The sequence below is a fragment of the Netta rufina genome, assembly GCF_964035555.1.
Source record: "Netta rufina genome assembly, chromosome: 4".
NCBI lineage: Eukaryota > Metazoa > Chordata > Aves > Anseriformes > Anatidae > Netta > Netta rufina.
The window spans coordinates 34883157-34910233 of NC_140127.1; the positions used below are offsets into that span (position 1 = coordinate 34883157).

Genomic DNA, 27077 nt, shown 5'->3' on the forward strand with positions numbered 1-27077 from the left:
TTTCTGAGTTTCATGTGGGTGTCTAGAGTAATGAATAGTAAGAAAGAGTGACCAAAATTCAGTAGTATGTAGCTGATGTGCAGATGTATCTCACTGGGTGTAGCTGTTCTGGTCTGTGTCATGTAACATTACAAGACCTTCAGTTGTGCTTCAAAGTGTCTTGTTCTGTGCAAGTCACTCACATATTACTGGCATTTTTACTGCCTAATCTGATCCTTCCCCTTTGTGGCCATACCCATGTGTTATAAAAGACAATTATTACCTGAAGAGCAGAATTAATCCTTGTGGAATCTTGCAAATAACAGGCCTGGTGCTGGGATTGTGCCTCTCTAGAAGTGACAAATTTTGGGAAAGATTCCAACTGTTAAAACCTTACTGATGACTTATGTGTTATTGTGGGCTTCGTTTATCTTGATGAGGTGAGACTGCAATTTTAGATAGTGTCAAATGGTGATGAGAGGTCCAAAGGAACAGCTTTTCTGTTTGTCCTCTGTGTGCTTAATAAAAACAAAAACAAAAACTAACCTCACTGCCTTAAAAGCCATTTTGGTTCCATGTCTTGGGTTGAATTTCTACTGTGCCAAGTCTCCAAGAGTAGCTTCTAACTAGAAATCCCTTCTAGTAAGTTTTTGACTATGTCATCTTACGCCAATTTAAGAAGAGGCTTGGTGGAGAATAAAACTTGGCTACAAAAGTTGCATGCAGGATAGGCATCTTCTGTGTCAGTCAAAAATAGAAGAGAGCATTCATTTTTTGAAGACATATTGCTTATTTTCTTTGCTCTCAAGAAGGAGGAGTACCATAAAGAGTAAATACCAACAATATTGGTACAATTGGTGTATGTACCAGTAAGGTGCACAGATGGATATGTAGATTTGGATTATCATTAGAAAACTAATCGTTGAAAAAGGTTTTATTTGCAATTACGTTAATGAAGAATACTTCTGTTAAAACAAATAAATAGTTAGAGGTCTTAACCAGAAGTATAACACACCAAAACTAACATGGACTTTATTTCCTATTCTTTCAAGTACACAAACTTGCAGATAGTAATTAAATTAAAAATTTTAACCTAATGAATTTGAAGTCAGTGCCTAAAAAGGGCACCTCGTGAAAAAGTACATTGCAGCTTCCCCTAATGGAAGAAATATTGGACTGATGAAAGCAACCTATAGAGAACATGAAATAACAGCCAAGTGCTGGCATTTTAGGAATGTCTGTTCATAGACGTGCAAGTTTTATTTCACATTGTCCTCACCCTTCTCAATAAGAATGACTGATAGCCTCACTTTGTGATTTCCCAGCTTTTAAGAGTCTATTTTTATTTATTTTTTATGACCAACCTTACACTTGTTAAATGTAATTTTTGCTTTATGTAACATAAAAAAGAGCACATCTGCAGTATGCTGTCCCATGAATTAACAAGAACGACTGGACATAAGACAAGAAATCCTTTAAAAACATATGTTCACATTAAATATCTGGGCTATCTCAGTAAAGGAGGTCTTATGGGGTCATTTTTGATGCAGTGCAAGTAAACCATTTCTGCTCTCCTGAAATAGTTTCTTTCAGGTTTATATTGAGCTTGTATAAAGGCACATTACATAAATAAGGGCTTAGTTTGTACATTAGTCTTTTACATCTTGGATTCTTACTAAATCCTTGTTTTTACCAACTTGATGCTTAAGAGAGATTGATTTCTGCTACACATGTTTATGGTGTTTATTTTGATATGTCTGGGATTAAAAACAAAATTAACGCGCATAATCAATTTTGTTAGAATTAAAAAGGGTGCTTTGGTACCTTCGGTTACATTCTTCTCAAGAAAAAAAGAGATGTGATAATAAAGGGATTGATTTATTCAATCACAGGGTATAAAAACATTAGCCCTGGGAAAGAGCCTTCCTCTAAGAGCTTTAGCTGCCCAGTCTCACTTGTGTGGCACAAAATAATTTGCATTTTTAGAGAGATTTCATGTCTTCTGTGAGCTCTAGTGAAACATGAATAAATTGCTTTCTTTTCCTTTTTTCTGATTTTATAAAGCTGAATCCATTAGGGGCTGAGTCAAACTGTAATGAAAGAAAAGCAACAACTGAAATGATGGAAACCCTGGATTAGATTTCTTAGTAGTCCAAGCCCAGCTGTCATGGCCTACGTGTCAAGTTAGTGCTCTTTGGGGAGGCCCAACAGTACATGCGAATATTTTTTTAACTGCTGTGTTACAACAGGTCTCCAAAGCAGCTAGGAATTAAACAGAGAAGCAAAGATTAAGAATTAAATAGAGCCACGGCAAGCAGTTCACCAGAGAGATTTCTAGTCAGGCAAGTAAACCTTTCCAAAACTGCTAACCCGCTGCTGTCTGCCTGAGATGCTTCCACATGACCCACCTTGCTCCTTTGTGCACGCTGAGTTTGGGATCGCTGAAGGTGCGTGTGAAGGAGATGGTTGTTCATGTTGCTGAGTGCGCTGACCTGCCTCTATGCTAGCACAGGCTGTGGAGTTCACCACAAAACACTGCTCAGCTCAAACAAAGTCTCCGCGAAAGGCTAGTGTTTTTATTCTTTCATATTATATAATCTGCTCAGCTAGCTCATGATATTATCAGGTAAAATCTAAGCAGAACCCAAAGAAGCCAAGTTACAGTTTCTAGTTTTATGCCTGATAAATATTTTTGCACACCAGAATCAAACTAGGGCTCCACTGTTGGAAGAGGGGCAGTTTTCAAGATTTGTGCCTGTGAAATATTCCTTCTGCTGGAAGAAGGCTTTGCATGAAGACTCTTCAAACTCCAAGCAGGTGTGTCTTATTCTAATTTATCTTTCACACCTTGTGAGCTTTGTGATGAGGTTGGAACATGATTTGATCAGAACGCGCTGATTCCAGCATGGATTTTAAGAGGAAAGCTGCAGGTTTGTGTCTTAGTGGGGAGACCTGGTCTCCTATCAAAGCACCAGATGTTAATCAGAGTACACTCTAGTGTTGGATTATCAAATTACCATTACCCAGTCTTCTACCTAATGCTTGGAATTCATCCAGCTTTGATTTGAAAGAGCCCTTGCTCTCTCCCGTGAAGGGGATTATGGCACAATCAAGGGGTTTCCTAGGACAGTAGTAAATTCAGATAGCTGAAATCATCTGGAGTCCCCTATTCACTTTGTTTACTTGCTAGGGAAATCGTGATATAACAAATCTATGTTAACTTCGAAATAGATTTCCCTCATTGTGAGAACAATTACACAGTTTTAAAAAAAAAAAAATAAAAAAAATCAGCCACTCTTAGACTTATTCCATGGGAAAAATTCCTTCCTTATTTCTGAACTGGTGACCTTGCATGATTTACCACATCCTAGGAAGGCACTTCAAACTGGCAGCAGCTGTAACAGAAATGGTGTCTGCCCCAACTTCCACCAATGCCTATGTGACGGACTGGGCTGTGGGGGAAACCTTTCCCTTAACAGCCTAACCTTCAGCAGCAACAGGGAAGTAACTGCTTCCTTTTCTCCCTTTGCTTTGTGTTGGGGGCAAAGGTCCAGAAGAAGCCAGATCGCCCATCTCTGTTCTCCGTCTGCCAGGCCTAGAAACCCATTCCTTCCTGCAGCTGCATGAGGCCTCTGAAGGACAGCATCCTTCATCGGTTCTCATCCCAGCCTCGTCACTCAGTCAAAGACTGGAGTGGCAGGGTGACATCTTTTAAGTTACGAGGCGATGAGTATGGCATAATTCAAAGTGAATTTAAAATTACTGAAGTCAAATATTTTTTTTAAAGACCTGTTTTGAGACAATTTGGCATAGCTGACATAGCCATGGCTTCAGCGAAGCTGCATGGGTTGTATCACTTGAGGATCAGGCCCAGACTAGCCAGGGCATTTATTTTTAAATTCTAGCTTCTACTCATATGTTCTTAAAAATCTCTGTAGTTCTATAACTTTCCAAAGCAGCTCACAAGTCTTATGCTGACTGCTAATAAAGCAGAAAATCCATTTCCATTTTTCAGTGTAATCTTTTTTTCATGTGAATCTATTTCTCATCAAAAGAACCAGATGACTGGTCTGAAAGCTGGAGTTCTCTACACATCTGTAAAGAGGGGAGAAGTAGTGGCCTTTCAAGTTGTCCCAAGTTATCTGGAAGAACAAGTCCATAAATCCAAAAATGAAGAGGGAGAAACCCAACACTCAGTGTTGGTCTGACCAACAGAAGTATTGTTCCCAATTCCTGATGAAGAGAACTAGGCCTGATCTCACCCTGTTGGTAAAAGCAACAAAGAAAGCTGATAGAAAAAACTTCCTTCAAAGTGTCAACGGGACACTGCGTGGGAAGTATTTCACATAATGTTATACCCATGTTGCCGTGTGTGAATGTAAGTACCCTCCACAGACCTGGACCTTAACTTCCAGCTGTTGCCATTATTGCCTGTTGGTATTAGAGTGGTACTGCATGACCTGGCTGGTAGCTGGACTTCCTTTGAGCTGGATATTCTGCAGTCATTATACTGTGAAACGAATAGCAGTAGGAGAAAATGAGATGATCAGCAGCCGAGTAAGCAGTTGCTTGGATATTATCAAAATAATATGAGCCCTTTGCAAAAGAGAGCATGGAGGTAATCAGGTAGCTTGATGGATATTTATAGGCAGCATGGGAGAAAGCCCAAAGGATGCCTCCACAAAAATTGGACAAGGAGGCAAAGTAGTCTTTGGGCTGGAGTAGAAAGAAGGGAGGGAGTCCATTCCTCCTGTTCAGCTTCCCAGCAACGCTCATCTGTCTGGGCAGCTCTCAAGGCCTCCACAACTAGTGGCGGCTGCACCAACCACCCATTCTGAGGGCATCTTCACAATAACAGAGTTTTCTCAGAAAAGCAATTCAAAGATAAGTGATTCGTTGGTCTGCTCTAAAATACTGCATGATTTCTGATCTGCCTGTACCTGGGAGGGGGGGAAGAGAGAGAGGGGATCTGGTTATATGAAGGTAGTAAGGATTTATTTATTTATTTGTTTATTTATTTATTTATTTATTTATTTTGGAAGAGAGAAGTAGGAGCACTTTGTATCAATCTTAGAAGAAGACTTGAGCTGCTGCAAAGAATGCTATTCTCCCTAGAAAACCTCATTCACAAGAAAATTGATACTTCTGTAAGGGACTCTGTATCTTTTTTTTAAAGAACATAGTCTTCCAGATGTTTCCCCTACATCTCCTTAGCCTGAGAGGGTGCACTCATGCCTAAGATGTGTTAGAGGATGTAAAGCTAAAGTCAGATAAGGAGAAAAAAAATCTCCCTGGCATCCTCTTTTTTTGTAGCAGATGCACTGTTGGATTTTCTCTGCTTCACTGGCTTCAGTTTCTGTACCCAAAGATACCTTTGGCTAAGCTCTTGGAAGACAGTTTCTCAGGAAAAAAAAAAAAAAAAAAAAAAAAGTTGCATAGAGGCCTCAGAAAATAAACAGTTTGTGAGCCACCAGGCAGAGTAGTCACTGGAGATGCTGAAATAAAGAAGTCTCAGCCATGAAAAAGGGCTCTTACATATAATTATGGAAGAGTAGGTAAGTCTTTAGAGGCCAGAAAACAGCAGAGCCAAGCCAGAACATAAAGAATGAGATCTGCAAAACAAGAAACTCAACAAAATTGCATACAGCACTCATGTCAAAACGCAGAGATAAAAGCAAAAAGAACTAAAATCACAGATACTTCTAATCAGAGCAATCTGATACTATATTTGATCCTCAGTATGCTAATGACACATAATTAAGCAAGAGGAAGTGTTTAAGTAATCTGCTTTCCAGCTTTCCCTCCCTTTGGGACACCTTTGAGGGACCTGAATTTCAGAGAAAGGGGTGCTAAGCACTCTCTGACAGTCAGATGCTTTGAAGGCACATCAAGCTGCATATTCAGAAATAAATATCACACACTACCAGTGATTTAAATGCTGAGATCCTCTGTTCAGTGGCATATTTTGCTCAATGGGTAGAAGATAGTGTTTACAAAATGCATAGTTATGAACTGTCCTGCGATCCTGTCTTCTAGCTTTTAATTGGGCCTTTGTAACAAATACTTAACAGGCTTAATGCAGTGTGTCTGTACGAGTCGAGGAGAAGGCATAAGGTTTTATGTGTAGCCATGCAAGAACATTGCATAGTAAGTACATAAAGTAGGTTCACACACAAGACAGGACAAGAATTGGGGTGATTTGAGGGAATTCTTCAGTGTTCTGACCTGGACGTGACTTGGTCTCAGAATCAGTGCTGTGTCTGAAACCTGTGGTTCATCGTATTTTGCTTATTTACTGAGCACCTGCTATACCTTGCTTAAAAACAAACAAACAAACAAAAAACACAAATGTAGTGACGGTAACACTGCACACAAATTGAGCAGGAATATGCTGCTTCTGTTGTGGTTATTATATTGTCTAAAACATCAGTCCACTTACTGCTTCATTGCCCTTTGCGGTGAGATTAGATTCCATTCATAACTCTAAAGACGTGTATTAAAAATGTCTCCGCGTATGTCATTAAGATGCACATTTTTGTAAAAAGCCTGTAGGAATATCTTCAAAAATGCTGGCAGAAGTTCTTCAAGAATATGAAATAACAGTTCTGTGAGCAAGAGAAGGATTTCTTTTCATAAGGATTTCTGAGTAGCTTTTGGGCTCAATCTTCAGTGGTGGCTCACAGTTCACAGCAGAGATGGAAGCAGTGGAAGTGTTTTTATGCTGCTTGTATGTTCTTTCCTCACCAGCTCCTCAGGGTAGCCAAGGGTCAGTTTGGCATCTACCCCGAGACAGAGCAGCCCCCATTTGCTCAGAATTTGGCTGTCTCAGGAAGTTCCCCAGGGGCTTATCCTGTTTTCAGAAGAGAGCATGTAGGTTCCAGCTGTGATCTTTATTCTACATCTGGGTGGGGGGTGAAAGAAAAGAAAGCCTTTCCTGGGCCTCTGGGAATTTTCCTTCGCACTGTGGAAACCTTGATTAACCAGCTGGGCAGACATTCAGGCAGCTTCCAAAATTTTGCCTTAGACTGAGAAAGATTAGGGATACCAAATCTGAAACTATCTTTCCTTAATTTCTTCTAAACTTGGGTTGGAATATGCCAGAGATGAGATGCCTTATTGAAACTTTAATGGTTTCGATTTCATGTAAAATTTGATGAAGATAAAGCTATAAACTAAAGACTAGTAGCTATTTTATTTAGGGTTCTTGAAGTAACCTTCTTAGTGAATGTTTTTCAAATCCGATTTTTCCACGCCAAAAAAAAAAAAATAATGGTGTAGAAGTTTTGTGGCATATCCCTAACTTCCAGACAAGCAAAAGACACTGTCACATTTTGGCCTTTTTGTTGTTGACCTACACTCAAACATGACAGAGCTGTTATTTCGAGTTGATATATGGCTTATGCAAAAGATGCTGCTCTAGTGTATTGTCACAGACTGGTGTAGAATTTTCATAATGAATAGAACTGTAAAATGTGAGATCAAGAGAGTCCCATCATTGTACAAACATCTGATGTGTCCAAACTGTGAAAGAAAGGAAGGTTAAGTTGTGTGAGGACTGTTGAATATGAACAAGTAAATGACAAAACTTGCTAAGCAGAGAAATACTTATATTCCCATTTAGTTTTCTTATCCAAATCATAAAAACACCACTCTTTCCTTACAGTGCCATAGTCTGAGTGGACTCTTTACAAGCATATAAAATAAATTCTGCTTCTCATTCATAACTCTACCTATCTGTAAAGACTTTATTCAGAGAAACCTACCTGTTCAATGTACTTCCTGTAGTTCATTTAAGGCTCCCATTTGTACACATAAAGATTCATTCATTGCCCTGAATAATATATATGGTATATAGGAAGGAGAACCAACTGTGGCTTTTACAATCTGAATTAAACAACTTTGTCTGATAACAGAAGCACTGTCTCTTTTCTAACCAGGCCATAAGCCCTAAGGGTCTTGTATGTGTGCCTTTATTTATTTTTGCCAAATTGTCCTACAAGGATCTGAAAGCCAAGTGAACCGAGCTGACTGAATTGTTTCTCTCTGCCTGCTCACAAAGACTGAAGCAGGCGTAGGCATAATTGTATTGAAGCAAATACCCATCCCTAAACTTACTCTAAAATGCAACTGGATGATCTGTCCTTTTCTCAGTCCCACCTTCTAACCTTCCTCGTCGAGAGAGTTCATCTGTTATGTGTGGCTCCTACAAATGCCTGTGATTAATAACTACCATGATTCATTAGCCTGTGTTGTTTGCATTGTTTCCCAATGGGAGCATTTGCTGTCTAGGGATAGTCCGTGATTACTCTGCCTTGTGGAACAGTAAGATGCTTTCAATCTAATGTGCTGTCCATGTTTTAGCATAAAATAATATTAAGGCATCCACATAATGGAACCATCTGAAGATCCATTTTATTAAGCAGTGAAAGAAAATGTGCATGTGTTTGTATGTGCGAGGGAAACATAACCAACAAATCTCTTTTACCAGAAACATAATTTCCGTAAACGTTTCACTTAAAGGCACGGCTATTTTGGGGTGCAGTTATTTGGATCTGAGGTTGAAAAAAATACTCTGTGGTCAATACCTTACCTGGTACAATTAGCTTGCTCAAATTGCATATGGCCTACTCAAAATAAGAAAAGCAGGAAGCAGAGGCAGGTTCATGGTATGTATTCCATTCCATTCCATTTGGCACATATTTATTTTAAATGCAAGCTACCTTCAAGTACAAAGCCGTAGTGCTCTTAAAAGATTACTGTTTCAAGTTACTCCACATACCTTAACAGAGGCATGTAACCTTTTTACATTATATGATCAACTTTTTGACAGTGCAGGGCCAGCACAGCTAATGGAATAATAGCCTGCAGGGTCCAGCTAAATGATATACGAATATAATCAACCTTTGTGATGACTATTCAAAAGTAATCCCTTTAGCTTTCAACTGCAACATATATTTCAACCAGGCAAAGCCATATGAAGAAAATCTCTGCAGACTCCACTGATACAATATGGCCTTCATATCCCCACAGTGTGTTTGCTGCTCACACTGAGTTTTAAATTTAAGGTAATGGCTACTGTATATTCATGTGAGCATAGAACAATACCTTTGATTTGTTGGAGAAATGTTACATTAGCTACCAAGGGTCCTATTCAGTAAACTTTGACACAACCCTTATATATGGTTTACTGCTTATGCTAAATGGAATATGCCTGATAAAAATGCTCTGCATGCCCAAATTGTACAAATTCATTAATCTTTATATTCATAAAACCTCCAAGTACAACTGCCTCCATTCCAAGTGAACCTAGTCAGGATACATGGCTAAACATGTAGGCCCCATCTGTTTTTTAAAAAAGCATTGCATCGATTTTAATTTATCAAAACAGAAAAAAGTAGGAAAATCTACAAGTGTGGGACGTGCCTGTGTTGTTGAGTCATATTATTTGCTACTGCATCTTTATTCCTCCCCCATTACGTCATACAACAGACTATACAACTGAAAATAGCTGCATGACCTTTAAAATGCAAGTAGCTTTTAAATGAGAATAATAGATTGTAGCTCATCACCAGCAGGATAATCTAGCGCACCCTGTCATATCATGGATAGGATGTAAAGAATGCAGTGAGATTTAATTTTTCTCTCTTTATTTTAGGACAAAAATACAGTATTGGCTAGCAGTGAGCCCAAATACATGAGGTTCACTGTATAAAAGGAAAACAGACATAAAAATACTGCTATAAATTACTACTCCTGCATGGACAAAACAGTAAGAGTTCACTCACATTAACAACAGCTGCAAATATGTTGTTGGTTGCATATGTACCTAAATATATTTAAAACATGTTCCTGACTTTTGATGCGTTATATTATAATATTTTATGTCACCTTAGCAAGCTAGCTATAAGGGAAAAATGGGAGAGGACACGGACTTTTCTCCTGTTTGCTTGCCCTGTCTCTTCTTGAGTGCACAGACATTCAGGGCATCCTCAGCACGCTGCAGCAGGGAGTTCCAAGAGTGAGATGGCAGTGCATGAAGAACCTCTCCTTCGTCTCCAAACCCATCACCTGCCATTTTCTTTGTATCTTACCTCATACTTTATTGGAAAACACGGGGAAAAAACAGTTTCTGGGTCACCTTCTGCATGTTATTCTCATTGTCACTTCTCTTGTCAACAACTCAAAAACATTGCTTTTTTTTTTTTTTTTTTTTTTTTTTTAAGAATTTTCAGCTCCCCAAGCCATGCTTCTTTATCAACTTATGGAGCTTTTCAGTGAAGTTCTAGTTTAATAAAGTCCACGTGTCTCTGAAAAATGCCTTGGATTTGAATGCTTTCTCATCTCATGGGCATGCAGTCTTGGGATCCATTACATTTCCTTTATAACCTTTTGATAGAATGGTACCTAAAATTCTTGTCCTCTCTGAAGCCAGTGATCATTGTAGCTTTGGTCTTTGTAACTGCAGTTTTCATTCTTTTCTATAACTTCTCACTAATTACGTTGTATAAAGGACTAACAGCTCTGCTTGAACTTCTACTACAGGAGCATAATGAAATAATGAGATTTTTAGAAGTATAGCAATTTCTTACATAGAGTCATGTAAACTGTAAGAACAACAGAGATGCCAATTCTTTCTATGCTGAAAATGTGACTGGACAATTTTTAATTATGTTTTATCAACAGCAGTGATAATATGTCAGGAACATCCTATTATGATTAATTGTATTTACATACTATTAATACATATTAATGCTTAGCGCTGCATTTCACCCAACACAATGAGACAGAAGGATGCTAGATGGTGTGATCTGTGGTGGTTTACATGTATTATCATTATGAATATGAGATGCTTTTATTGTTCCCAATTAGCACAGGCCAAACAACCGCCAAGAAAACATCTACGGCTCAGTATTCTGTTACTTACCCTTGATACACTTCATATTTGCTGGGAGCATAGAACTGTTAATCAGACAGTGACAGTTTGGTGTCCAAGTGTGAAGGCAAAAGGGCAAAAGGTGCATGAGAACAGCAATTTATGCTGTAATTCCCTATCTGTCACGCACATCTCCACTGGGTTTTGTATATGTCCAAGAATGGAAGACACGTTGCTGTCAGAGACACACTTTCAAGTGTATTTCCTTGCAAGTACATCTGGTACTATACATACATAGTCACGTGTTGGATTTGAGGCACCCACTGATCTTGCACCACTTCTTCAGTGTTGAGGTTCCACTGGGAAGAGCATTAATGCTATCCTGGTGTAAAGCTGGGATGGGACAACATAGTTCAGACCCCATGGCAGCACTGCCAAACTGCATGAGGCTCTCAGCTGCTTCAGTGAATTAAATCAGAGTGGTCTCACCTGGCCGTATCCTGAAAAACTAGACCTTGTTTGAGAACTAAGAAGCCCCTGCCAGTTCTGTAATCCAGAGTTGTATCTTAGGTAGCTAAAGTTGTATCTATTGTCTAGGATTTCCTTCTCTTGTGACTTTTTACTGTCTTACAACAGTGCTCTAAGTCCAAAGCACTAACACGCTTTCTTGTTTGTTTGTTTTTGTAATAACAGAGCTTGATAAAGAAACAAGTGATTCAGAGCCCCTGTGAGCCTCTTCCAGAGACACAAATTCTAGGTAATTCCTGGTACAGTATTTGCTCTTAATCTGTACGCTTTTTTACTAATAATATGATGATTTTCATAAAATGTCATTTGGTATCAAAATTTAACCTGATTTTGACAGGTAATTGTATATCAGCTGGTTTACTTTGTCTAAGTAACAATATTTTTCTTGTTCATAAAGGAACAAATTCACACTTCCTTCACATTTTTTACTCTTTTTCCTGTGTTTGGAATTTAATTGCCTTTGATCCTGTAACTGCTTTTAATTTAAAGAAAAAAGCCTTTGAGACAAAAGCAAATCTATTAACCAGATGCTGAAGTCAAACATAAAATACGTAGATATCAGCAAGTATAAACTTACAACATTTGGTATTTGTTATTTGCCTTTTTTCATTACAGAGAACACCTGCTTGCTTACAGAGAAGCTGATAGATGTCTATTATAAAAACTGGAAGATCCTTGAAGACTCATGTAACAAAGTAAGGATTTTGGTGGAAATTCTGTCATTTAAGTGGGTACACAGTGGTGCAGTATAAATACCTGAGAGCTCTAAGTTCTCGTCTGTCTAAGGGTGGCCTCATCTTTTTTATGAAAAGTAGCTAGTGTCATTGATATAAATACAAAAGGAAAAGAATAATACAGAACAGGATGTCTGTTGTTTGTACCACTAATGCTTATTGTGTTTCAAAGTGTCGAGATCCTTCCATTAAGATACCAAACATCCTTTATGCTTGCTGAAGTAAATATGAATCCAAGATGCTCAATACCTTGGAAGATCAATTTCTAAATGTCTGGAATATTTGCTTTAAATCCCTAATTATTGTCCCATTCAGGAAAAAACAAACAAACAAACAAACGAAAAAAGCTACAAGCTCGATGCCTTATATCTAGAACTATCAGTGATTTTTAGCTTCTGTGCTTAACAGTTGTGGTTCAACAATGACATGAACAGAATAGATCCAGCCTGGGTGGCCCACTGTGGTGCAGTTTTGATCTTGTCTATAATGCAGGTCAGACCCAAACACAACTAAGTTTCTTTAAAATCTGGTTGAGCACACTTAAGAAACTGCTGAAAATCTGTACAACCAAAGCATTTGAAATGCCATTGACTGTCTCAAGTGAAACATCAATCTATAGGCACAGCTGAAATGAGTATATTTAATAGTGAAAGTGCATCTAGCAGAATACCTGTATGTCACCTTTTCAACATGGAAAATGAAATTTACCTTTTAGTAAAGCCTGCGTTCATTCACACAATCTGGAAAAGTAAAAATCTGCTCAGACTCTTTCTGATAAATAATCTGAAGCCCTGATTGTGGAGGGTGTGTGGAGAATTGTCTCCTGTTTTGAGGTTCTGACATTCCTGGCTGTGTTCCACCCATCACCCGCAGCAGTCTGACTCCTGTGGTCTTCACCATTCTCAGGGGGCGTTTCCCAGCCACTGTCACTGCTGGCCCCAAGAACAGTTAAAGGACAGAAGATGGTGGTTATTGACTCACAAAATATATGCCGAAGTAGGATTTGGAACCTTTGGATTTTATTTAGGAAAATTCATACAAGCTTTTTTAATTTCATATATTAGAAAATCTTTCTTTTGAGCTACATAAACAAAGCTTTATGAATCCCAGTAATTGATCTTTCCTGTCCTTAAATGGAGGTTTCCGGAGTCAGAGTTTGAAGCAAGGTCCATTAGACCTGTAATCAGTTTTTATGACAGTCTTTGAGCAAGCAATAGCTTTTGCTATAGTAATAACTCAATTCACTGGTTTTCTTCAGGGTTGCGATTTGAGTAACTGGTTGACATGTGACAATAGGATTTCTCCCTGTTAAGGCATGGTGAAAAATACATCATTAACTAGCTCTTATTAGATCATTTTTGATGAAGATGCTGTGTGCTTACAATGTAAACGAATACCTGTAGCAATACTTTTATTCTTTTACTTAGAGGTCTTTATTTTCTGAACACAAGGCTCATGACAACAATTTTAATTTATAATGTTTCTAGAAGGATAAAAACTTGTATACGAATGTTCCTACACAAAATTATGCACATACTTAAGCATACAAATTTACTGAGTGTTAAAGAAGATAAACATTTAATGAATACAAGGAAGGGGAACAGGACCATGAATTAAATATAAACAATAACAGTATACAGTTTACCCCTCATATTTTAATGCTGTTGATGTGAAAGACCAAAAGTACTAGAAAAACAATACAGCAACTGGAAATAACACCTGAAAATCACATTAATCTGCAAACTCTTCTAGTCCTGATAAAACATAGCAGGGCTTCTTTAACGTGATGCTGATTTTAGATATTTGTAATTTCTTTTATCAGAAAGTTGTTGAAAAGAATAGGGTATGTGAATTTATCATTCGTAGTGAGGAAAAAACATATAAAAATACTGTATACCAAGCTGACATTCTAGAAAAGCTGATTATCATTTTTTCAAGGGCAAGTTTCTAAATTCTTATGGGTTTTGAACCTTATGTACATTTTTACAACAACCAAACATTATACGTATGCGTCCCAAAAGTTGTTACGCATCTATATTAAATAGCATCCATGATCATCAGTATTCTTTGCAAATCTGAACTCATTGCTAAGTGATAATTTTTGTATGCTGGTGAGGAAATGGTCACGAATTCTTCCTCTAAAGCATTAGCTCTCTCATACTTCCTAACAATACTTGTTAGTCACAAAGCTTTTAATAAAAATAAGGGGATTTTTATCATCCTATAATGATGCAAATACAAGTTGTGTTCTTCAGTCAGGAAGCTCCTGGATAAAATGTTGTTTATTGAGCTAAATGTACCTGCCTCTCATCCCAGTAACTATTTGTCTGACGAGTAGCTGTCTGGCTGGCAGCATGCAGTTATTGTTCTGCTCCTTGCAGACTTTTTTAGTGGAAAAACAATGGCTGTGCTTTCCACTTCCAATCAATGGGGCAAGGTGGTTAGACAGAGAGTAGTTCCGTACATTATAATTTGGATGGGTTCCTGGATTGAGCCTCTCGGCTGTTAGAAACAGTCAGAGCTCCATGGCTAGCGGACAGGCCTCATCCTAACTTCCCACATGCTCTGGCTGAAAGCACGGCTCTCACCACTGCTTGGCTGTGCTAGTGACTCACTGCTGCTTCAGAAGGATCGCCACTGACTGAATTACCAGTGCCTCTTCCAATGCCACTTGTCTTTGGTGATCTCTTGCCAGACATAGTCCTGCTCCTCAGATACTCGTGAGATCAGAGCTCCAATTAGTTCCAACTAGGGAACTTTGGTTCTTCCTCTCTTTATGTGAGGGAGACTGTGATTTCTTTAAGGAGCTCTTCATATGGAACGGAATCTTTTTCTGCTCTGCCAGGTTCATTATCATTGCTACTGTTCCTCCACATTTTTCTAAAAAGCCTCTAATTCCCTTTCCTTCAAAACATTATGATCAGAAAAGAATACTCATGAGAGAGGTAGAACCAAGTTGCAGGCTTTTCTGTGCGCTAAGAAATTATAGGAATAGTTGGCTTTAATGAAGTTAGGAAAGCAGGTAAATCAATGTAGACCGTAATGCCAGTTGTCTGTTTCAAAACAGAGACTTGTCAAACACATTATAGCAGATCAGACTCTGAATAGTTCTGAAGTGGTAATATTGATGTCTTTAAAATCTGAGTAATGCGTCTGCCTGTGGTATGTGAGACCTCGCAATTAAGACTGCTTTTGGAATAGGATTTTAGAAGGTTTTGCTGTTAGATGTATCTGATGGTATTGATTAACAATTCCTAGCAGAGGGTAAGGTTGTACCTCAGAAAGGATTCTGTTTATAATTATGAAAAGCATGTTTTCTAATCATTAATAAGGTATATCTTGTTAATTATGATGATATATAAGGTATTTCACCATTTACCTGTGAACCCATTTGGAAAATTAATGTTTGAGTCACAGAAAGGTCATTGCTATTCTGGAAGGGATCCAATCATCTCTAAATAGACCATCCAAATGTAGACTAAGAAATACACTATATATAATTACCTAGAAATAGATGGAATAAATAAGATTGATGGTAGATATTACTAAAGCCACATTTTGGTTTCCTGCTAGGAAAAAGCAGACTAACTGAAAGAAACAATGATATACATGTAAAAATGCAAGAAATAGGGTAAAGTCATATGTAGGTATGTAAGACTTGGCTATTACACGAGGTCAGAACTCAGCAGCCTTCAGAAATGGTGCACATCAAGGATTTTGTCTTGAGAGTTCGTGAAATGTTTCTGAAGACAACAACTACAAAGAAGAGAATGAGGACTTTTAAAAAAAAAAATTAAAAAAACTGTGTCTTGTTTGACATCATTTCTCTATAATATCTTTGTATTTTCTATACATTTCTAAACAAATAAACATGTTAATGAATATTTCCATGTCTGAGTCTTCTTTTGACACAGGCATATTGCTGAAGAGTGATCCCGAGCATAAAGAAGCCCAGCAGCTATGAAGGTAAAGCACATTGCCAGGAATTTAACCTTAGGAAATAAACTTCTCCTTCTAAACATTTAAGGTTTACTTTTAAATGTTAAAGCATAAAAGTCCAATATAGCTGTTGGTTAAACGAGCTCACAAGATCATTTAGCAGAGGAGAAGAAAGAGAAAAAGGTCAAAGTGTGTCTTTGATTGAAAGCCTGCTGTTGAGTCCCAACTCATCTGCAGGACAGACAAAGTGAGTGCCAGATTCATATCTGTTCGCTGCAATGCTGGCTGGCAGAAATTAATCTCCATGGGTGAGAAAGCAACTTAGTAACTGAAACCCCTGGTCCCTCTCTGTGTTGAATTAGTAGGTTTGTTTCACCGAGGTTAACAATGAAGTTACCTGTTTGTTTTACCACCAAGTGAAAGGCAGACAACTGTGAGACGAGCAGCTTCCAAGCACAGCTAATCCAGGTGAGATCCGAAGGGTTGGAAAGGGCCCTGCCTGCAGTCTGTGGGAGCTGAGAGTGTGCAGACCCTGAAGAACCACTCGGTTCTTTGTAGAGTGAGACAAGAGAAAAAGGTCTGAAGTTGTTCCAGCAGCTATCCAGTCTCCCAATCAGCTCTGTAATTTGCCTATCTGTATGGGTAGACAGAAGAACAGTGAAGAACAGATTTTCAGTAGCACACGGAAGACCCAGATGCACAGGGGGCTTGTGCATCTCAGGAGGAACATCTGAGAGCAGCAGTAGCTCCTGGCTCCCAGTTGGCTCCAAGCTGATATCTCCTACCCCAAACAGAGGTAAGCCTTGTCTCTGGGGATCAGCTGCTTCCAACACCAACTTTCATACCTGGCATGAGTAGTCTCCAACTAGGGAAGCACATATCCATATACAGAGATATAGCACCTCAGGCAGGTTCCTGCCCCCTACACTGTGACCCATTCTCTCACAGTGTTGCTCCCCAATCTTCCTGAACTGTGCCAGAAAATATTGCTCCATCTGGCCACAGGATCACTGTTTGCAAATGAGGTGTCTCAAATCTGGACTTGACCACAGTGGTGCTTCTAAAAGCATCCTCAAAGAGCCCTCCCTGAAGCATGGTGTTTAAAGTTATTTTCTCCAGTTTTCTTTCATAAGAGTTGTCTGCCTCCTGGCTCCTCAGCATCGGTTGGCTCAGAAAATTGGACACTCTCCCGTTCCACGTGAGTACTGGGAAATCACTCTCCCTGACATTGCTGTGTGCTTTCTGGGCAAACCAGGCTCATGCCAGGCTCACAGCGCAAATTAAAACAAAAAGTATTTATGATAAGGGAAGTTCAGGATTACCTGGCTTCTGTCTCCAGGCCTCGCTCTACCACAGCAGGCCCTTCAACTTTTATGCTCTGAATTACAATGAGCTTTCACTTGTGTGGAGCTGTGATGCTCTCAAAGGAGCTCTGTGGTATTAGAATATTTTGATGAATTAGAGCCTTTGCTTTTACTTCGCCTCTCCCAGCCTCTGTTGTGGGAGAGCGATATCATCACCAATGCACTCGCGTTTTGCAGCGCATTTGGCAGAAATGGCTAAACAACTGCTCGAGATGGGGACAGTTAATCAGAGGGAGGTCAGGATTTATGGCGCTTTGAATTCTTCCCGTCACACTGAAACCCAGCACTAATATCCTCGAGCCACGTGAGGGGCAGGGAGGGGTGCGAGTCCCCTTGCCAGGGGCAATAGTGTGGATGATGTGCACCGAGCCAGGGGAGAGCAGGCGCCCATGCAGGCCTGTACAAAGTAGCTGCTCCTGGAAGACTGGAGGCTTCCAGGGCCAGCCGCAGCTCCCTTGGTGGTAGAGGCTTGTTTTTAAGCGGTGGCTGCGTACACAGCGTGCCACCAAAGCGCTACAGAAGCAAGGCAGGCAGAGTTGTGTCAGCTGTTGTGTGGTGTAAGGGGAGGAGCCCCATGCGCGCCTCATGGCCTTGCCTGCAGGGCAGCTCCACAGCCGGGGCTGGGAGCCCTCACACAAAACCAGCCTAGGCCGAGCCAGCTCAGGGGTGGCCGGCACAGGGAGGAGAGATGCCCAGGATCACGGTGAGTACTTTAAGTGCATTAGGAGCCTGTTGGACTGAAAGGTTTTAGGGCAAGGAGCCATCTGTCACCTCACCCCCGTGCACCGGCCCTGGCCTGCACACGCGCACACCAAAGCGCCTCAGAGCAGGCGAGGTTCAGCCGCTGCTGCTGGCTGCGGTCACTCACTCTGAGTCCTGCTCCAGGCTGTTTTCCTCCTCCTTCCTGACTAGAAAATCACAGCATAGTGGAACCTGCCTGGAAAATCACTTCCTGAGGCCACCTGTACTGGGAAGCTTGGTAGTTTATGCAAAGTAAATGAAAGCCAGGATGTGGGGGAAGTAAATGAAGAAAAAAAATTGAACTAATATATTTGCAAAAAGTATGCTTGTCTTAGTCACTCCCTCTGCTTTTCCCAAATCCCTCACCCCGCTGTAGGGAGCTGCGGTGTTTCCATCAGTGAGACAATACACTGCCCCTTGAAAGCTGCTGGGTTTAATCTCACCATCTGATGGTGTGATTCATTTCTGCAGTCCCTGTTGTACATTTCTTAATATCAGACATGAGTGAAATATCTGCAGGACTGTAACTGAGAGTGGAGTTAACTATTTTTTCAAAGGAAAAAAGATGCTGGAAATATATAGTGGCCCTCGTCAGCTGAAGGAGCATGTGAAACCTGTGGCAGGCTCCCGAGCTGCACTGCTGCAGCCTGCTGAGCCTGTGGTGGTATCAACTTGGTGAGCCAGGAGGAGGCTTTCACACCTCAAAAATACAGCTGGGTGGGTTCAGCCGAATCCCAGGCATAGCTCAGGGCACCTGTGTGAACACTTGCCTGTGTTCAGGTACTTTGAATCTCTACCTGTCAATTATTTGCAACACCTTTGACATGCAAGTGTTTGTGGTGAACCTATGAGGAAAGCATAGTTCATGGTTTAACATGGTTCTGCCATCTTCAGCTGTTCTTTTGCATCCCTGGGCGATAATCACCTATTTCTGGGGAAATGCTTTTCATGTGATTTTCTGTTTTGTCATGACTGGTTCCTTGGTCAGGAACTCGATCCTCTTTTCTCACATTCTTCCACGTCCAAACTGGGAGACATTTCTTCTCAGAAAGAGCAGTCAGGCGTTGGGACGGGTAGCCCAGGGAGGTGGTGGAGTCACCGTCCCTAGGGGTATTTAAGGAAAGGTTGGACATGGTGCTTAGGGACATGGTTTAGTGGGGTGATAGTAGGGTGACATTGATTGTCCACCTGTGTCTTCTCAATGTTAATTAACATGGGGTTCTGCAGAAGCTTTCCCCACCCCTCACAAAACATGCCAAAAAATGGCATCTGCAGCAGCATCTTCACGAGGAACCAGGCTTCCCTGACTGTCTGACGATTCTTACTAGCTGAATATGAGTCACATCTCCAAAATGATTGTGCTGTTGTTTGCATTGCTGGATAGAAATGAAACTGTTCGGTACTGCTGAGAAGGGAGGTAAGCCATCGGCATTGTGCACATGGAAAGTGGGCAAGTTCTGTTTAGTTGTGCTTATTTTCAACTTCACAGCTGGTGTGCCCAGTGGTTTTCAGGTGTCAGAAAGCTGTGGGATAGTAGCACGTGTTCTACAGTGAAATAGCCTGGGGTTTTGGTCTACCTGCTTCATAGCCTTCCTTCACTGTTAACCCGGTACACGTGCTGAGTGAAGACTTAGTATAGATGAGAAGATCATCTGCACTGAGCTATTTCTAATTAAATTAATTAGCTGATTAGTAAAAGTTACGCTATGCCCTCGAGACAAACGAAGGTATGCCCAGGGAGACACTGATCTCTGCGTACCAGCACTCAGCTGACTGACTGCCAGGCTCTGCCCTTGGGGAACAGACCTCAGCCTGCAGGTCTGGCTGTGGGGCACGCCACTGGCTCTGAATATCAGCCACGAACTGGTGATGCTTTTATCCAGTATTGTTCACAACTGCCTCCCCATTAATTCGCTCAGCCTGGAAGCACCCTGGTGTCTCCTTAATAGGGGTTAGCATTATTTATAGCAATTTACAGGTGTGCTGCTAAAAGACCAAACTGTAAATCACCTCCAATGTTGCGCCGTGATGAAGTGCCTCTACATTATTTAACAAATTGTCCCAACATGACTGAATGGTGGGTGCACAATGGAGAAACTTGCCACAGAAATGCAATGCTGAAAAGGCCGCAATCCTGTGCGTTTAGTTTAGGGTTGTAATTGCAATTGACATTCTTCTGGTGGTTTTGTACTCCAGGAGTATTTTCAGGTTTAGAAGAGGGGAGTGCTCCTGACCTGGGGGTGTCAGCAGGGCAGCACAATGCCTAATGCATGGGGCCGTGTCAGACAGCTGGCCTCGCAGAGGTTGTGGGCACAAAAAGGAACCGTCTGCATGTATGCACTTCGGTTCCAGCCCACTGCCTGGAGTGTGCAGGAGCAATGTTGTTTTACAGTGTGTGAGAGTGATTCTGCCTCGCCAGAAATAAGATTGAGATGCAATGTAATGCCAGCCAGAAGCGCTCTGAGGTACCTCGAAATAAAGAAATATACATGCTCTGAGATGTTGGTCCATCATAGTTGGCCTCAGCCTGAGCACAGCACTTCCCTGGGTCGAGGAAAGGCTTGTCATTTCTAAATGATGAGAGAGCGGAGAGCTGGAGCAGCGCCTTCTTCCTAGAAAGCCTGTTCTGAAACCGAAGCACAATAATTGTTATATTGCTCCTTTCTCTGGTCCTTGCAGGTGTTTTTCCTCTTTCAGATGTGCAGGGTGCTGTTATGTGCTAAATGGCTTCAGGTTTTCTTTACTCAGCCTCAGACAGTTTTGTCAGGCCCAGCTGAAAGGCCCCTGCCTGTCCTGCAGCTCAGCTCGCCCGCGGGGAGGTCTGGCATGAAGCTGAGCTGAGCAGCCCGGGCACCACGGGGCGGGAAAGCGCTGGCGTCTGGGGACACCACCAGCCTTGGGGAGGGAGGAATCTGGGGGTTGGGAGTGGGTTTGGGGGTCCTGCTTCCTTCCTAGAGGTTCAGGCTTTGCAGGTGTGTGAATTAAGGGGTCTTTTCTAAGGATGCGAACCAAGTAGCCCTGGTGCTGTATTTGCTGCTTTTTATCAAGTAAATTGCAGTGAGTTTTTTGTTTGCAATTTAACCTTTGAGTTGTCCTGGTTAAACTTAAACATCGGTCAGAGCTCTCCTAAAGCCAAAGACCCTCTAGAGCTATTGGTGAGGGTCCTTAAAGCACTCCTAAGGGAAAAGGGGCAGGGTGAGGACAGCCGTACCAGGAGCTGTCCCAGGAGCTGTCCCGGGGCAGAACAGAGCACACGAGGTTCCCCCGGTGTCGGACATTTCCCCTCACGGCCACATCTCAGGAAGGCCGGTGGGGTCGCACCGTGTGTGCCTGCCTGCCTGCGTGGTTGTGCCTCTCTCTGCCTCTCCCCACCTCTGTTTTTAAATCCTCTGGCCTATTTCAAATAAGCATAACAGAGAGGGAAAGAGCTTGAACGTGACTGCATCCCCACAGCCCTTGTGCAGCGAGGCAGCTGACAGCAGGGACAGGCCCCATGTGTGCCCCACACCAGGGAAAAGGCAGAAAATCACACACGTACCTGCCCCAGGCAAGAGATTTTATTAATGCCCCATCCCCGAGAAAAGCAGGGGTCAGAGTTTGTGCCTTATTGCACGCCCGAGAATCCAAGCAGAGGGCATGAATCCGAGGGGAAATCGCCCTCCTGGGCTCCAGCGCTGCTCGGCCTCCCCACCGTGGGCTGGGAGAAGCGCAGAATTGCCAGGAAGGCCCAGAAAAAAAAATGTAAAACTCTGGAAAAAGTCTTTAAAAAAAAAAGAAGAAATCAACCAAAGCATCCAGTCCATTGGGACACGGGTTAAATACGCTGCCACTCACCTCTGGTGCATTTTTCCCCCTTTCCTGCCCCCTCTCACCCGCGCTGTGCCCCTGCTCTGGCAGCGGGCCCGTGGCTGCGTGGGGCGGCGCTAGGTGCGTGCAGGGCCCCACAGCACACCGGCACCACCGGAGCCTGGCAAAACTGCATGAAGAAATAAAGGGAGTGAATGAAAATGTCAGCCACATAAATATGCCACGAGAAGTTTAGGCTTTGGATGCGAGCACTCGAAGCGAGACAGCTTTGGGACAGCACGGCAGGGAGCGAAATTTACACCCCGGCGAGCTGCCAGCGGGGCAGCAGCTCCCCCCCAAACTGCACCCAGAGCAACAAAACCCATCAGGGGTCACCTGCACAGGCGGGGGTGCCCCCAGCCCCAGGCCCGGGGGGGGGGACAAAGGCTCCCAGGGGTGTCCCCGGGGGCAGCGCCGGGGGGGGCTCTGCGGGGCCCGGCTGTCAGCGCCGCCCCCCCGCAGCCCTGCTTAGCGCTCTCATTACCGCCTCGTTGCTTTCGCCCGGGGGAAGGCGGCGGGGGGGCGCGGGGGGCTCCCCGCAAGCAGCCGGGGGGGACAGGAGGTGAGGATTTGGGGCAGAGCCGCGGATGCTCCCGAGACCGCTCCCTCGATGTGGGGGGGGTTGGTGCACCCCGAAAGGGGAGCCACGACCCCCGGGGGGTCCCCGAGGCCTCGGTGGGCGGGGGGGTGCGGGGGGGCCCGGCCCCTGCCCGCTCCTTCCCCCAAACTCATCTAAATGCCATCAATAAGGGAGCGCGCTCCTTAATGAGCTCTCAACTTTAAAGACTTGAAGGATATTAACAAGCCGCTTGACAAATGGTGCTTAGAAGCACATTAAAGACGCTGCTAATGGAGCGCATAATGACGGCTAATTTTCGATCAGATATAAATTAGAGCCCCAACAGTTATTTGCCTTAAGGACTTTATGGAAATGAGCCGGCTCCGGATAAGCGGGGAGGCGAGGCCGGCCCCTGCGCTGCGCTGCGCGACGCCGGGCGAGGAGCGCGCAAACTGCGCGGAAACTGCGCGGAAACGGCCCCGTGCCCCTGCCCGACGGCAGCCCGGCAGGAGGAGGAGGAGGAGGAGGCCGAAGGCTCCTCCTGGGGCAGGGCCCAGCTGTCCGGGACGCGTTTTTCGTCCCCTGCCGTTTCTCTTTGGGATTTTGAGCCAGGGGAGCGGGATGTTGGTGTTGCCGTTTGTTTCTTCTTTTTTTCCTTTTTTTTTCGTTTTTTCTTTTTTTTTTTTTTTCTTTCTCTCTCTGGCAACAAGTGCCGCGGGCGGGCCCAGCCCTGGGGGAGGCGAGGAGGCACCGGGGGCTCCCCGAGCAGCCCCCTCCCCGCCGGGGGGGGAGTCCCGGCCGCGACCACGCGGAGTTTTCTCGGGGATTTTTCTCCCTCCCTTCCCTCGCTCCCCGGCCTCCTCCTCCTCCTCCTCCGGGCATCCTCCTGCCCCAACAGCGGGGACAATTGCTGGCTGGCCCCTCCTCGGTTCCTGCACCCAACCACCCGCGTTCCCTGGGGGGCACAAGCACCACCACCCCCCCCCAGCGCCTCCCCTGCGCGGGATTTGCGCGGCGGCCCCCACTCACCCTGCGCGGCCCCGGGGCTGCGCCTCCGCCTCCTCCCTGCGCGCCGGCTGCCCCGCTCCATCGATTTGTCCCTGGAAAAACGCGGCGCGCTCTTATAGCAGCCGCCAGCAATTAATATTGCATTAACCCTATTAAATACAAAAAAAAAAAAGGGGGGGGGGGGAGGGAAAAAAGAAAAAAAAAATCGGCAAGGCCCGGAGTACCGCGCCCTCGCGAAGCCATCTATTATTAACGAAAGGGTAATTGGGGAGCGGGGGGGTGTCGTGGGGCAGGGCAGGGAGACACGGCCGTGACAGCGCGCCGGGAAGGACGGGGAGCCGGGGGTGGCTAATATTTAATTTCAGGGCTGTGGTTTTCTAATTCGAGATTAAAAGCAGTCACGTCTTTGAAGCCAGACACTTGGTGTAAACGTACAGTTAAAATATTCCATCCCGCCGTCCCCAGGCAGAGCTCCGCTACTCCCAGGCTTCATTAAATTTTAATTATCATCCCAGACTGGGGCGAGGGAAGAGGGGGAAGACCGTCCACCTAATTGCGAGGGAGGAAGGCGAGGAGGACGCCGGCAGCTCTGCCCTCCCGGAGCGCGCCCGGCGGCTCGGGGCCGCGCCCGGCCGGGGCAGGGGACCGGGGGCCGGGGGCTCCCGGGTAGCGGCGGAGGGGGCCGGGGCTCCCCGCGGGGCCGGCAGCTCATTGTCCCCAAAACAAAGCGCACCGAGCCCGGGGGGCTCCGGCAGCCTCCGCCCCGCCGCTGCCTCCCCGCTGCCGGGGGGCTGCGGGCGGCGAAAGGTGGGGAAAAAATAAAAATAGTAGTAATAATTAAAAAAAAAAAAATAGAAACCCAAACGAAAGGCGGCTGCTTTCTGCCTGTTACCTCCTCGCCACTTAATTTTATTTCCATTCTCCCCGCGTGGAGCGGGAAGCCCGGCTCGCAGGGGAGCCGCCGTGCGCCTGCAGACGGGGGATGTCAAGCGGAGACTCCCCGTGCAAAGTTAATTTCAATTCCCGAGGAGGATTTCGCCTTCTCGCTCGCTCTGACCCGCAGTAATTAGCTGAGATAACTAATGATTACTTACTTATTCCTTGTAATTATCTGGATTTAATAATTCGCTGTGTAATTTATTAATTCGCCCCTAATAGCCTCGAAGTGAGCGGCTCGCCGAGCAGGGCGAAGCGAGGCGGCGGAGCTCGCTGCCCGCCCGACGCCCGTCCCCGCCGCCGGCTCTGGGCTCTGGGGGTCCCCCCGGGTCCCACCCCGGCCGATGCTGCCCCCCGGGGGCCCCCCCGGCCCCCCCGGCCCCGGCCCCGCCGCCCCCTCCTCCCGCAGCCCCTCCGCACACCCCGGGGGTTGCGTGATCCCGGCCCGCTCCGCCGCGGGGCTCAGCGCCAGGACAGCGCCTGCCCCCCCCCCCCTTGACCCTCCCCGGACCCCCCTCGGACCCCCTCGACCCCAAATCCCCGCTCCCTTCCCCAGCAGCCCGGCGGGGGCTGCGGGCAGGGGAAGGCGCCGCCACCGCCACGGCCGGAGCCGGGGGCTGCGGGGCCCGGGGGGGCTCGGAGGGGCCGGGAGGGGGTCGGGGGGGCCGGGGGGGCACCTCGCCGTGCCCGGGCGGCTTTGAAGCTGCAGCTGGAGCTGGTGGCAGGGCGGAAAGATGAATATTTACGAGCGCTTTGCGGAGCATCTCCGCTCCCCTCCCCGCCCGGCGTCGGGTTTCCCCGGCTTTTGTGAGCGCCGCACGGTGAAAGCACTTTTTTTTTCTTCTTTTTTTTCCCCTTTTCCCAGCTTTATTTATCTAGAAATATTTATAGGTAATTTTTTTTGTTCGCGACGCCAGAAGGAGCCGCGCAGGCTGCGGGGCCGGAGGGGACCGGGGGTCCCCCGTGTGTCCCCCCCGGGGCGGGGCGGGGAGGGGGCGCGGAGCTGGCCGGGGGGCGTCAAGGGGGGGGTCAGGGGGGTCTGGGGGGGTCGGGAGCGCGTCCCCGCCGCGCTCGTCCCCCCCCTGCCCCCGGCCGCAGGCTGCGGGAGAGGATTTCGATGGGAAAAGGGGAGAGGATGGGGTAGGAAGGGGCAGAAAGAAGCAGCAAACGCGCCGTGCCAGTAAAACGTTAAAATCTTTTTTTTTTTTTTCTTTTTTAATGAAAGACGATTCAACACCATTGAAAAATAACGCGGTACAGGACTAGAATAAATAAACCTATCGCCCGAATAAATAAATAAATAGGAAAAAAAAAAAGGAAATAAATTAAAAAATAAATTAAACAATAAAAAATAAATAAAATTTTAAAAAGGGAAGCGAACCAAAGCAACGAAATCGGGTCATGTACAGGACTTAAGACTGGCAGCAGTCTCAGCTAGAACAGCAATACAGCGAAATCTGTCCGAGGAGGTCCAGGTGCGCGCCCACCCCCACTATTTACAGCGGCCGGGAGCGGGCAGTGCCCGCGCCCCCCCCGCGCCCCGAGCAGCGGCACCGCGCAGCCCCCGCAGCCCCCGCAGCCCCTCGCCCTGCCCTGCACACGGCTCCCCCGCGGAGACGCCTCCCAAAAAAAAAAGGGGGCCACCCTCGGCGGCCCGGTACGGCCGTGGAAGGCGGCGAGAAGCCGGCGGCCCGGAGAAATGCGGGGCTGGTGGAGAAATAACGGGGCCGGGGCGGCTCCGGGGCGCTGCGCCCCAGCTCCGGGGGGAGGCGAGCAGGGGGCGAGCCGGGGTCCCCCCCGCGCCCCCAAATCTCTGTGCAAGGCGGAAAACGAGGGCGGGAGGAGGGGGGGAGCGGCTGGGGCCGGGCCGGGCGCTGCGGGGCAATTTACAGCCGGCCGAAAGGGAGGGTCGGGAGGCGAGGAGAGAAGCTCACGTTCAGAAATCCTACCAACACAAAATGTTTGATTCTCACTATCCTTTTTTTTTTTTTTTTTTTTTTTTTTTTACTTTTACCAAGACTTAGATTAAAGAGGTGCAATTAATTCGAATGAGCACGAAATGAAGTTGCTAGAGAGAGAAATTAATAATTTACAAGGGGCTGCTTGGCGGCAATCTAATAACAGCTTTCGGGGAGCGGTGAACACAGCGGGGTCGGCTCCTTCCCCGAGCGCTGCGGCTCCCGAGGAGGACGGGGAGGGGGGGGTAGTAACCACAGTAAAAATATATATATATATTTATAATACGCAGTGTAAATGCAGAAAACCCTGCCATCTGTTTTTTTTTTTTTTTTTTCTTTTATCATTATTATTATTTAAATCAAAATACTTTAGAGGCGTCCCTCGCGGCGCGAGCCTCAACTCTGGATTGCAGTCTGGGTCCCGAGCCCCCGAGCGGGGCCCGGGCGGGCTCGGGACCCCCCCAAATCCCCCAAAAACCCTCCCCAAACCCCCCTCCCCCCCCCCTACCGCGGCGGTACCTGCCGGCCGGGGCGGCCCCCGGCCCCGCGCCCCCTGCGCTGCCCGTCCCGGGGCCCGGCGGCGCGGGGTGGGCGCGGGGCGGCGGCTCGGGG

General features: G+C 45.3%; 1 protein-coding gene across 1 annotated transcript in view; it reads left to right on the forward strand.

Moving 5' to 3' along the window:
• Positions 1-11583, forward strand: part of TTC29 (tetratricopeptide repeat domain 29) — a gene marked incomplete at both ends in the record, with an annotated part of 119303 nt that extends 107720 nt beyond the window's left edge. Inside the window, one exon of the mRNA XM_084285767.1 lies at positions 11546-11583. Coding sequence (XP_084141893.1) covers positions 11546-11583 — 38 coding nt within the window. The remainder of the gene's footprint in view (positions 1-11545) is intronic.
• Positions 11584-27077: the final 15494 nt, after the last annotated feature.